This window comes from Pogona vitticeps, chromosome 4 (genome assembly GCF_051106095.1).
Source record: "Pogona vitticeps strain Pit_001003342236 chromosome 4, PviZW2.1, whole genome shotgun sequence".
Lineage (NCBI taxonomy): Eukaryota > Metazoa > Chordata > Lepidosauria > Squamata > Agamidae > Pogona > Pogona vitticeps.
In genome coordinates, this window is record NC_135786.1 from 123586241 (window position 1) to 123599568 (window position 13328).

Sequence of the window (13328 nt, forward strand, 5' to 3'; positions counted from 1 at the left end):
CAGAATAGTATTCAGAGCATTTCATTTACACTATTATCTGTCTAACAGTCCTGTAAAGTAGCACACCCCCTATCACAGGAGGTGTTTGTCTAATACTATCTTATTCATGAAATGCTCTCCTTAGAATTCCAGAATGCAAAAACTATTTACTATGAGATTTAACACAAAGAATTACAAGTATTTCTTCATCATTGATTGTGTCTGAGGTAGGGGTATGCCTTTTTTGATTGGACCCCAACTTCCAGAATTTTCCAAACAGAAATTTGGGAGTTTCAGCCCACAAGTACATAGATGCGATACCTTGCCGAGACATGGCCGAGGATATGGCAATACATCAAGTCCTCAGTCACTTAGTCATGTCTTTGAAGAACGTGTACAACTTTGCTATAATGCCACTTTCAGAAAGACAAAAAGACTGTTAAATGAAGACATAGTATATGGAAACAAGATATGTTTACTTATACGTATCTTTTTTTCCCGGGGCAATCATATACAAGAGCTTTGTAAACACTAAATAGAAGAAATTGTTAAAAAAGCTGACAAAAAAGCTATGGTGGTCCATAACAGCAGTCAGACTTGCAAATTAAAGTTTGTCTTTCAGTAACCAATCTCAAAACAAAGCATGCTAAATGCAAGATATGCAATCTGGGACAGTTACATGCTATAAAAATCAGACAGCTCTCACCAGTTGAGGGAGCCCATCTTCTAAACATGTGCTGAATGAATAGTCTAGGAATCAAACTACTGTATATAAGCAACACATCATTAGAAAAGGGAATTCTTTAGGCTCTGATTGTGTGTACTTGTAAGTGCACAAGCTTTTCTAACTCCTGTAACTTGCAAAATAGCTTGCTTTGTTTTCTAATTGGTTGTCAGATGTGAAACACTACCTCAGACACCAAAGTGATTTCAACAATAATGATAGGTTTTTTCTAACATCTGACCTTAGTTTTTTCTTGTCTGTTATCTTTTTTGATATTTCATCTTAAAACTGAGACTGATTGCAGATGTTGTGGATTTAACATTAATCCAAACTTCCACCTACTTCCTCTCTTCCGTCATTTCCAAGTTTTAGAGAACTTACATGTTTGCTTGTTAATTTGTGACATTTTGGTTGGTCCTATTGCCAGGTTCTATTTAGAAACTAAATGGAAGGAAAGTCAAGAACAACTATACCAGGGAAAGAGCTGAGTTGCAATGAAGGGTCAGCAAGGTAGCCGATGCAAACCATCACACCATCAAAAATCTCTGATGTCTGCTTCCCATTGGTCTCTGTGACAACATCCCACTGACCGGTGGCAGAGAAGTCGGGGCGTTTCCTTATAGTGATCACAGTAGTCTGAAACATTTCCAAAACAAAAAATTCACTCATGGTGATGAATCAAGAAAGGAATGAGTTCACAACTGCCTTTAATTGGTTATCTAATCAGAAATAAGAATTTACTAAGGTCATTTGCATCTTTTTTTAAACTGGAAAGAAGTACTGTATCTTCTCTGTGAATATGCAGATGGTAAAAACGTAGAGCCTTCAAGCCACTCTCAGAGCTGAAGTAGACATTAGAAACAGCCCCTGGTTATCATGGAAAATCCTTAACTAATGAAACCATCTGAGTGTCACAGCACACACAACTCTAGCAGTACACACATCTCTAACAGTATGTAAATTCATTTGCTTTCTGTTGGTCTTTAGGACTTAAGCATGAAGTTACTTTGAAATCTGATTTCACAAATGTGAAAAAATTCCCTCAGTTAATTATCTGCAATATTAAGATGCTTTCAGTTCTAATCACTGGCATCTTTAATATTTGTTTCTGGTCTCAGTTGTATCCTTGGCAGTTTCTCAGCTTACGATGCAGTTGCTTTGATTTTGAATTACAGTAGCTTAAGTTCTCTGAGTATGAAATTTTGATATATCTCAAAGATTAAAACATTAATTCCATCAGTCCAGTTATTAAAAACTTACCTTGAACTGAATGTGTCTTCGAAGATCAAAATGGTCTGTGTACATCCTCAGATATTCCAGGAGCCTGGCATGGGGCAAGAAGACAGGAAAATCTTCTGGGTATGGAAAATCTGAAAAAGTTGACATCTCCTTACAGGTATTACTAATCAAGGATTTGTAGAGACTGGGTTTTCCTTCTTCGAGATAGTCCTATATAGTAGAAATATATATTTGTTTTTAATTATTTTTCTGAGTGCAGATGCCAAACCTTCAATGTTAGACAGATTTCTTTTTAAAAATTATTCTTTTGCTGGACAGATTTGCATGCCAAAATATGGTACACTGTATTTCAAGGACAGTGAAGTTACTGCAGCATTAACTTCCTCAGTGTCAGCCAAATTCAGAGCTACACTTTGGAACAAAGTAGACACTACTGGCATTGTCTGTTTTCCTCTAAGCATTCTGGGAATTCTGGGATTTAAAGGATTATGATGGAGATTTCTTAGTCACTTCATAGTGTTGTTTTTTTATTATAATAAATAAATAAATTATAACCTATAACTTAGCAGAATTAGCATATAGCAGCTGGAAATGTTTAGATAAAAAAACCACTATAGCAGACATATTTTCTCTAGTAAGTAATTAACTCTATCTCATCATTATGCTTTTATATTCATAAGCCCTGTTTGGCCCTATTACATAGATCAGTCACATCTTTATTCTTATCTGAGGTACATATCATGTGAGACCCTGTCTGTTACATATTTACTTTTGTCCCCTTTTAAACCCTCTCTTAGTTGCATGTTTAGCCCTGTCTAACAGACTTCTGACACTTGCCTTATATAGCAGCCTGGTTAGCTACGGACTTTCTGATTATGCAAATACAACTATCTAGCAAACACATTTAAACATTCATATACAAATATACACATTCTGTGCTGCATAATTATATATAAACACATAGAGCTTCTAGTAATTCTAAGAAAATAAATGAGTAAGTTAACTGGCGTATAAAATTTACAGGCCTGAGCAGAACAAATGTACAAATGAGCAGCCATGATGTTCAGGTGTGTCAAAATGCTGAGTCACAGTGGCTTGAAGTTACTCTGCTAGAATTTTCTCTGTGTTCATGCACTAACAGAGTGTGCAAATCCCTTTTTAACACCAAGGGAAACAGAAAGGACAAATAAACAATAAGGCTGCTGTATTATGACTAATCTGAATGTTGGTATTGCTTGTATCTTGTTTATGTCAACAGATTCTGTTATTTGCTATGTATTAGTATCTTCTTTAAAACGTCCCCTAAGAGGGTGAGTGTGTTTCCATTCTACATTTATATTTTTGGGAGCTAAATGTAGTATAAGCATAGCATAGTACCATTCTCTGGGACTTCAAGCACCATTCTGCCATTGCTCAGCTATGGATGGCTTCAGCATGGAGCAATAGTTATTCTCCTTAAAGGCAAATCTTGAAGTCCTGTTCTGAGGTTAGAATTCCTATCCTTATAGGGCTGTGTTGAAGAGGTTCAGTGGCAAGAGGGAAGGGGTGTGGAGACATGGGCCTCTCAGCCCTCTGTCATGCCACCAAACTGAAAGCAAAGGAAGATATGCCTCAACACAACAGAAAATTCTGTTGTTATGTCCACCCATCTTTAGCAAGAAAGCCCCCCCAACTCCCAACTGGCACTTGCTACAGATGGAAATGTAAGGGTGGGTACCTATTACTGAACCACAAAAAAATTCTAACAAATCAAGGACTTTTCTGGAGGAATTCTGCTTTTTCAGGCTATGCACCACCACTTCATGAATTGTGCAGAAACAATTTAAGCAAGAGTCCAAAAATTGTTGATAGATGTCTGTGCCAGGTCTACCTAGAGAGGTTATCTCAGACTCAGGTTTCAAAAGTCCTCTGGGAGGTGCCATCTCAAGCACCATTCCTTGTGGCATGGTTGGAATGTTTATACCTCACTCAGGTGTGCTTAGCCAGATGAAGTGGAATTCCTTCGCAAAATATTGAGATTTGTTTGCTTTTTTTAGAGGTCCAATAAAAGATTCCACCCACTCTTACATTTGTGTAATCTTAAGGACCACACAGCCTTTTCCTTGCTTCTTCTACTTATGGAAAGTGATGCATCTGCAGTGGAGACAGTCCTAGTTACATGTATATGCAAACAAGAAAACTGATTTTCCAGGATCCTTATTTGCATGTGTGTAGATAAGAAAATTTCCACTGCAGATGTGTTGCTTTCCATCAGTGGAATGGGAGGAGTCAACTACTCCTCTCTAAGCATGATGAGAGTATCCATACAGGTTGTTAAAGACCTGACCTGTATGTGTCCTTGGGACATTTACAAAATCCTGTAGTGCTTCCACCAGGAAGGCACTGCACAGCAGGCAACATTCATCCCCCAGATCCCCTCTAAAACATCCCATGAGAATACAGTACAGTGAAATTCCACTGATTTTCAGAAGCTCAGCATTTGTTAGCGTTTGAGTCTCCTCCCTTTGGGAACTACAAGCTGAGTAACTCTGTTCCTGAGGTCTGCTCACCATTGGGGAAGGTAGTACAAAACTAGACTGCAAAACAGCAACGTGGTTTACTGAATTGCAGCCCAATCTGGAACAAAGCAACTGAACCAAGAAGTACACTTGGTGGAAATTTTATATTCTATGTAAAGCATAAGAAAAAGACAAATTGAAAGTTGCAAAATAATTGAAAAGGGCAAAATATTATTAAGTAAAAAATGACAGTGCAAGTAAAAGATAATAGGTACAAGATCCCCTGCAGAAGAAAATAGGAAACCTATCTCAGCCTTAGATAAAGATTTAGAGGCCTAACAGAATAAGGTTGAAGTATTTCTGAGCTAGTGCAGAGTGCCTTTCTTACCAATAGCATGTTGTGCTGACTTTCCAGATAATGGTTCTCTATCAAGTGAGGTACTGGGCTAATTTTATACCCTGTTGAATGGATTCTTGGCCAACCACATTAAAATTTCAGTGAACTTTCTAGATGACATGTGGTACGTCATGTACTTTCTTTCCCAGGTTTAGCTAGGGCAATTTACCACTCTGTTTTTAAATGGAATTCAGTGGAGTTCAGGACATATTCCTAGCCAGTCCAGATGCCTTCCTGTTTTGGAGACATGGTTATACAGTATTATTCAAATGAATTGAGAGCTGGATTGATGTCTTTGAAGTCCGTTTAAAATCATGTGGTAGTCATATGGTGTCACGATCCCCACTTGGCTCCTGCTTGTTTCACCAAACTAGGAGCTCATGCTACGTGCCCCTCAGCGGCCACCAGTTGATTGCATCCATAATAAATATTATTAATAATCGAGGTCCAGGCCATATGTCATTTTAAAAGAACCAAATATACATTGTTTGTTGCTACAGAAGTAGATACTTCAAGCAATGTTGTTAACTCTTAACATTCTCCTTCATCCACTCTCAACCACCACTTTCCTGCCGAAACTCCAAAATTCTCTCTCAGAACTTCCTATCTCTCTATCTAATTCCCCCTGCTGCTGAGTCTCTTATCTCTCGTGACTCTGCCCCTCCAGCACTCCCATTGGTCTATGCAGATAGCATATGAATATTCGTGACCTGGGCGGATGCCACATATGGTCATTGTGTTGGTGTGTGGATCCTAATGGGACAACCTGTAATCCAATTTTAAATTGCAATGTATCATTGCAGTGAACTACTTAGGATATAAAATCACTGTGTGTGTATTGTTTTTAAATTTGTAAACTGCCCAGAGTAGACCTTTGGTCTAGATGGGCGGGATAAAAATCCAGTAAATAAAATAATAAATAAATAAAATATGTGTATGTGGGGAAATTATTTTTGATACTTATTTTTCCAGCTGGCTGTCCAAACAGTGCAAATTCATCATTTCATATTTTTATCTGTAGTCTCATCCCCAAACAACAAAAAGTTTACACCAGAAATTAGAAAGCTCTCACTGAGATAAATTTCTTAGTCTTGAGGTGCCATGTTATTAATTCAATATGATCTCATTTGAAGTTGCCTGTGAAGAACAGCCACTTCTTCTCTCACTTCAGCAACAGCACAGTTCACAGGCTGAGAGATATCCCTTTTCATCCAACTTACCGTGAACCGCCACACTCCTCCGATGCCATCGCTCCTCTCAAAGCAGGTGGGCTCCAGCCCCTCATCCAGGCAGCACTTGATGGAGGCCAGTCCACTCACTCCGGCTCCAACAATGGCTACTTTCTTGGGCATTATTTCCTGAAGCATAAAAGAAAAGCATAAACAGGGAAAAATCATTAAAGGGTGTAATTAGATTCCTGATTCAATAATAATTGTCATGTGCTGTGAATTCTGACTTATGGCAACCCTTTTCAGGGAACTCAGAGAACTTAGACGTGGTTTACCATTTCCTTGTTTGGGGAGGGGGAGCACCCAGAGACCATACAGCTTGCCCAAGGCCACTCAGGCTGGTTCTGCTTGCAGGAGGCACAATAGAAAGAAAAGACTCTTGTTTTTATGTACAGGCATCACTAGGCACTTGGAGCCCAGATCTGGGGGATATAGATTTGCATTAAATTTTCAGATGCTAATGTCTACATATATTACTGCAGCACAAGTGTGCAGTAATTGTTTGATATCGTGTGGCAGCAGAATTCAGCATTCCATTAGCCAACTCGAAAACTGAGGGGACCTCAAAGAACAAAAAATTTATAACTTTGAAACTGGACCTTGGATCAGCAACAAATTTGGCACAGATGTAGAACAGAGTTTGCTTTTATTCTCTGCCAAATGTGGTAATGTTTGGGCAAACGATTTTTAAGGTGGTTGTTGTTTTAAGTAAAATTATTTTGCCACTAGCAACCTTCTGTGTCTGGAGATTTAAAACAGAACAGTTGGGCTGTAACTGAAGAAAAGCTGATGTTGAAATCAGTTTCCCTATAAGTTGTTACTTTGTAATAAAGAAGATATCATTTGTTTCATTCTTTAACCATTTGGTCTAGTATGTTTAATGGCTGGAGTCAAGCTCTTTAAAGGAAGGTTATTTTAAAAGTAGCAAGACTGGCTGGTCAACCCTACATTCATAAACTGGAAGTGGATTTTCTTTTCTTTTCTTTCTTTTTTAAAAAAAGTATATATATAGGAATAAACATTACCATTTGTAGAAATTTGACAAAAGTCAAAGCCAGCCTATTAATTTCCTGTTTAAATTATCCACATAAAATAAATTATGCAAATAACATAAATTAATTTGTATTCTATCCTCAGATTATCCTATATCATAGAATTATAAAAAGACTGAGTTGGAAGGAGCCTAAGAAACCATTAAGCCCAACCCCCTGCTCAGTGCAGGAATCCAATTCAAAGCAAATTTGACAGATGGTTGTTCAATTTTTCCCTTGAGTGCCTGCACTGTAGGAGAGCTCACCATCTCCCGAGATAACTGCTCTAACAGTTGATATATTTTTCCTGATATTCACCTGAAATCCGGCTTCCTGTAGCTTGAGCCCATTATTATGTGTCCTGTACTCTGAGATGATTGAGAACAGATTCTGCTCCTCCTTTGTATGACTACCTTTCAAGTACAGTATTTGAAAAGTGCTCTCTTATCTTCCCTCAGTCTTCTTTTCCCAAGGCTAAACATGTCCAGTTCTTTCAGTCTTTCCTCATAAGGCTTGGTTTCCAGCTCCCTAATCACACTTATTACCCTCCCCTGAACTTGTTCAGTAGATCCTTTTATGTTACTATTAATATGCAATAGCTTTAAACAGTTACGGTAAACAAACAAGGAATAATAGTTTGTAGATATTTGTCATGAGATCTTTCATTCCAAAATGGCAACTTTCATGCTCTAAAGAAGTGTTAAAATCTCAGCAAGAGTACAAAAGCAAACCAGAAGTACTATTTTATCTAATATGTCAAATTCCCTATTTGCACTCCTATCCAGCTGCAAAATGTAAACAGTTAACTTTATGTTGATTATTAAACATTCAGTAATGATAATCACTGCCAGTATGCTATATATTTAATTAAGTTTATAATAGTAGACATGAATGTATATGTTTCTGTCGGTCACTGCCACAACTCCAAGCCCATGAAACCTACACACATGAAATTTTGGCATAGATCCTGGATCGATCCTGGTTTCTGCACCTCAAGAAAGTTTTGTTTTTGAAATGAATTAATTAAGTTTCATTAATTAAAATCTCCCTGGAGAAATTTTGGAGGAAGAAAAGAGGAAGCTGCAGTCAAGCCTGAGGAACTCATTTTTCCACTGGCCTCTAGGCAGGTCCATGTGGTGTTTCCTTCTGCAGAGTTCCCATTTTTACTTGTGTGAAATCAAGTAAGTTTTCCCATTTTGCATATTTGAAATATATATAATTATCAGTTTTAACTTCTCAACAAAAGGTAAAGAGAAAAACTTAGAATAAGTTGACTTTCTCTTCACTGTTATGCCAGGCCAGATGCTTGGACTTGATTAAGATTAGAAGATCAAGAAGCCCATCTTTAAACAGATGCTCAGAAATTGCCTCTATCTCCTTGGAACTCTGTTGCTCTTCCATTTGTTTTTTTCTTTTTTTCATATCTGTTTCATCATATTCTAACTTAGCTTGTAGCTTGGGTGTCACCTATTCTTTTGATTGGAGAAGAACTCTTCCTGACAGAGACTGGGTACTGGTATATTGTCAAGGGGAGATAAGAGGAACTGGAGCGCACATGGAGAGAGCTTTTTCCTTGTTTTTCTCCCTAACATCTGCACATTTTTAATTTTTTGTTGCAAGCTTTTTGTCTAGTTGTCAAATTTGGAATAAAGTGGATAAGACTTTCATGCATTTGCATTTGACTTTCTGATTTTTCCATTTGGGTAGCTGGTTATAGTGGGTGAAGAACTCAGAACAGTGTGTGTGTGTGTGTTTATGTTTGTGTGTGTATTATGTTCTGGTGCATTGTAACAGTATGGAGAAAATTAAACACAGGGAGAGGCTGAATAAGCGTCAGACAGGAGAGAAAGATTTGAAAGGAAAAAAAGTGCAGTATTCATAGAATCATAGAACAATGGAGTTGGATGGGACCTATAAGGCAACTGAGTCCAACTCCGCTGCTCATTGCAGGAATGCAAATGAAAGCATATGAGACAGATTATGTCTGTTTTGAGAGAAGAGAAGCACTAGATTTCAGGAGACGACAGGTTTCAAAGCGGTGGTCATGTGGTATTGGGAATTTTTGGTAAAATGGTTTTATACTAGGATTGTGGTTATTCCTTTTCTTAGCAGAACATAAGGCAGGAAAAAAAGGTTGCATTTCTCCCGAATATCCAATGGTTTTCTCTTTCTCTTTTGCAGAAAAAGCTCCCCCACCCCATGCAAACTTAGTTGGGGATGACTTGTCCTTCCTTCTCCAGTTATGCTCCATGAAGCCCTTCCCTAAGGCAGTAAAGAAACAACCTTCCATTGACATCTATGGTCTGAGGAATGAGAAATGGATCCAGGGATCCACAAAATACATTTGAGGCTTGGATGCCAAAGATCCTGTCCTTGTAGAATACCAGGGGAACATGACAAACATGCAGTACATCTTAACTCTGTGGCAGCAAAACCATACTCCTTCTGCACATTAGCCTTTGCAAGGACATATTTTGTCGTATGCCATCACTGCCTTTCTTTTTCTCTCCAGTCATTAGAATTGCTGGTAAAGATGCGATCATATTTCAACCAGTGCAATTCCCAACCAGTGTGTTGTCTCTGATGCATTTTTGTTTTCATCTGGCAGGACAAAGTTCCAAACAGAGTAGTCCTAGAATGAGCTGGAATTTTTAGCATGTATACATTACTGAAACAGTGATGCCTACATTGGTTTGGGCATGTCATGCGAATGGCTGGTGGTCAGATTCCAAAAGATCTCCTGTATGGAGAATTAGTGCAGGGAAATCGCCCCAGAGGGAGACCACAGCTGCGATACAAGGATGTCTGCAAACAGGATCTGGAGGCCTTAGGAATAGACCTCAACAGATGGGAAACCCTGACATCCGAGCATTCAGCATGGAGGCAGGTGGTGCAGCATGGCCTCTCCCAATTTGTCCAGCAGACCGAGGCAAAGAGGCAGTTCAGAACCCAGTAAAATCAGGGAGTTGGACAGGGGACAGATTGTGTGGAAGGGACTGTCACTCTTGAATTGGCCTTCTCAGCCACACTAGATGCTGTTCCAAGTCCTCCATACAGAGAGCATAGTACCACAGTCTCTCAAGTCTGAAGGATGCCTAATGTAATTCCCAAGTCCTCAGGATTGCTGTTCAAACAGGCAGACATCCCAGGTGTTGTTCCCTATCATAGTGAAAGTGGTAGAACACAGCTTTTGAAGGCACAGGATATTTGTAAAAGACAAGCTGGCAAACCAGAAAGAGATCTATTTGCAGACAAACAGGCACCATACTTTCCAATGTTTATGCCCTTTACACTAATTTTCAGGTCTATAGGGAGGACTGTCTGTCATTTGAAGAATCCTGGACTAAAATGAGAAAATGAGTACTTACAGTATACATGCAGCAAATATTTACTTTTTGACTTTAGAGAGAAAGTTTTAAAATCTTATGTCCTGAGGAAAGTAAGATTAGCCAGTTATATGACATATGTTGTCATGTAATTACATATGTTGAAATTCACAGGTTCAGACACATTGGCCTTAGTTTAATTGTTACTCCTTACCAATATATAGACCCACTGAATCAATGTGAACTTGATAAGTCAACATTTATGTAAGCTTCATTTCTTCAGTGAACCTATTTGAGCATGGACCTACATTGGATCTCAGCCACTGGACATAAAAAGAACAGAAGGAGCTATATTCAAGTTATATTTTCAATAGAGGAATTTTGACAGGGTTGGCAAGAACCAGGGTGCAAAATCTGCTGGGACTCATACAAAGTAATTTAATGTGATGATAACGATTTCACCAAAAGAAAACCTGGAAGCTGGCAGAAACGTCTTGTTATGAGAGTGCTATCAAACCATGTGCCTACTTTTATGTTATACCAGATCACCACAGCTGGATCCCATGCAAAAATCAGAGGCAAAAGAAAAATTGAGCACCTATATTTTATAGTTACACACAAGAGGGCAGAACTTTAAAAAGTTACTTCTGGAGGAATACAGTGTTCACAATACTGGAGTCCTGGGTATTTTAGTTGAATAAAGGAACATTTCCAAATTCTGGAAGAGGAAATTTTGACAGCTATATCTCTGCTTTGGAGAGAGAAAACCTTCAGCCTTTGAAATTCACGGTGCTATGGCAGCTCTTCATGGCAGAGCACCTTCACCCTCTCTACTTTTGCCCATTCTAAACTTTGGCCTGCTTCATTCCTACATTTATTTATTATGTCCTGGGATGTTAGCACAGGGAAAATCACATTTCTTGTCTATATGAGGAGCTGCCAACATTCAAAATCTATGGCACCAATGTTGAAAAACTACAATATTGTGTCTGGTATTGTCAGTGATAGCACACATAAAAAAATAATAATTTCATTTCCTCTGGCCCTCCACAGATAATCAGGGGAACCATTTAATTGAGATGAAGATCATTATGGCATTTGGATAGGAGAAGCACGCCAAGTAGCACATTGCTTCTCCCCCTGCTGACCTCAACCAACCCTTGCCAGCATGATCCAGCCTGCACCAAAAGGGCCAATCTGGATATAGGCCTTCACCTTTATTGCAAGCACTCATCATGATTCCGTCTGATACCTTGGGATCCTCCTGAAAAGTATATGTGCTATATGCCATCAAGTTGGGAACTAATTTGTAGTGACCCTAATAGGGCTTTCATGGTAAGTAAGAGGTTTAAGAAGTGGTGTTACTAATTCCACACACAATCCAGTGAGTCTTCATGGCCAAGCTGAAATTCGAACTCAGGTTTCCCAAGTCCTAGTTTATCTCTGTAACCACTACACCACACTGGATATCTCGGGGGGAAATCCTGATGTAAACAACAGTAGTGCTCCTGAACACATGCAGAACATTTGTTTTCCAAGGAACCAAAGCCACCCTCTTCCTATCTAGATGTAAACAGATAAAACTTCCAGAGTATCTCTTGTTCCACCCAAAAGTCAGCGGATGTTAAGGCACACATAACAAAGGTTCGTGTGCAGACACTGCCAAACTGATAATGTTTACCTCTGTGCCATGAAAAACATTATCAAAAGCACCAAGAACAGAATCCAGGGCATCAAACTGGAATTAAAGGCACAGAAACAAGCTGGGTCTTTCCTCCCTAGTCTCCTCCAACCAGGTTATCCCCCTCAATAATGGTCCAAATACTGCACTGAGAGAAAGCTGTCCCGAGTAGACATTGTCTAGAGGGGTGGGGTAGAAATCTAATAAATGAATAAATAAATAATAAATAAATTAGTCCCTGGTGACCCACGCAGAGATGGGCTGACCCTATCCCTGTTGAGCTTGCTGCCTGTCTTTTGTCTGTCTGCTGCAACTGCAATGTGGGCAGGCTGTGCTCCTCTTACCTTATTTTTCAAGCCTTGACGGAACCTGCAGGGATCTCACAAGCCTGCTCAGGCAGTTCTGCTTCTTGAACAATGTGTTTGCAACCAAAGCTGCATAATATTGGGGAGGGAATGTAGAAGCCCTGCAAAAGAATGTGGGAAATGAAGGAGGTCCTTTTGCTGAGAGAAAAAAAATCCCATCTCCTTTTGGAAAGTTTTGCATAAGTGAACTTTGGAAGTTGGCACGGCCAAGGAGGATGTGTGGAAAAGGGCATTTGGTCAATGTCCAAATTTAATATTATAACAAACATCTGTGAAACTAGTCAAGTGAAAAAATAAATGTGAGGATCCCTGGGCTGGCTTTTGTTCTGATGGAAAGAACAAACGCCAGAGGGATGAACCTGGAACTGGTTGTGCAGCTCAGGTAACACCCAGGAGCTATCATTATTTGATTTTTGTATTTGTTTGGTTTATGCGGGGGAGCAAGAAAAGACTTCGAAAGTAAAATGGAGTTTAAAATTGTGGCTTGGAACGGCAACTAAGAGTAATTTCATAACACTTCTAGGTGGACCAAAACAGTGGACCAGCCGTATGGCAGATCAAGGTTACAGAATTTGTAGACATTTTTGTTAGCTAAATGTTTGTATCTCTTTCATTGTATTGTATCATCATCTAACACTGAATTAGTGGAATTTACATGCACGTTGATTTATCGAATGTCCATTGATTCAATGGGCCTAGCTGAGATTAACAACTGATTTAGGCATTGATACTTTTAAAATGAGCCTTCTAATGACTCCATTACTATATTTTCTGACATTCTGAGAAAATTTATCGGACTATACCTTGACACTATTTTTATTGAACTATTCATGATCTACTTGGTAGAATCATAGAATCA

At 38.9% G+C, this 13328-nt stretch overlaps 1 protein-coding gene across 2 annotated transcripts in view; it reads right to left on the reverse strand.

Annotated features, from left to right (window-relative positions):
* Positions 1–12582, reverse strand: part of FMO1 (flavin containing dimethylaniline monoxygenase 1) — a 40209-nt gene extending 27627 nt beyond the window's left edge. For both annotated transcript variants that reach the window (XM_020814700.3, XM_072998258.2), the window contains exons 1-4: positions 12449–12582; positions 6058–6195; positions 1964–2152; positions 1177–1339 (exon numbers count right to left, since the gene is read on the reverse strand). In XM_020814700.3, the coding sequence (XP_020670359.3) occupies positions 1177–1339; positions 1964–2152; positions 6058–6189 (484 nt within the window). In that variant the 5' untranslated portion in view covers positions 6190–6195; positions 12449–12582. The remainder of the gene's footprint in view (positions 1–1176; positions 1340–1963; positions 2153–6057; positions 6196–12448) is intronic.
* Between the last annotated feature and the right edge of the window lie 746 nt (positions 12583–13328).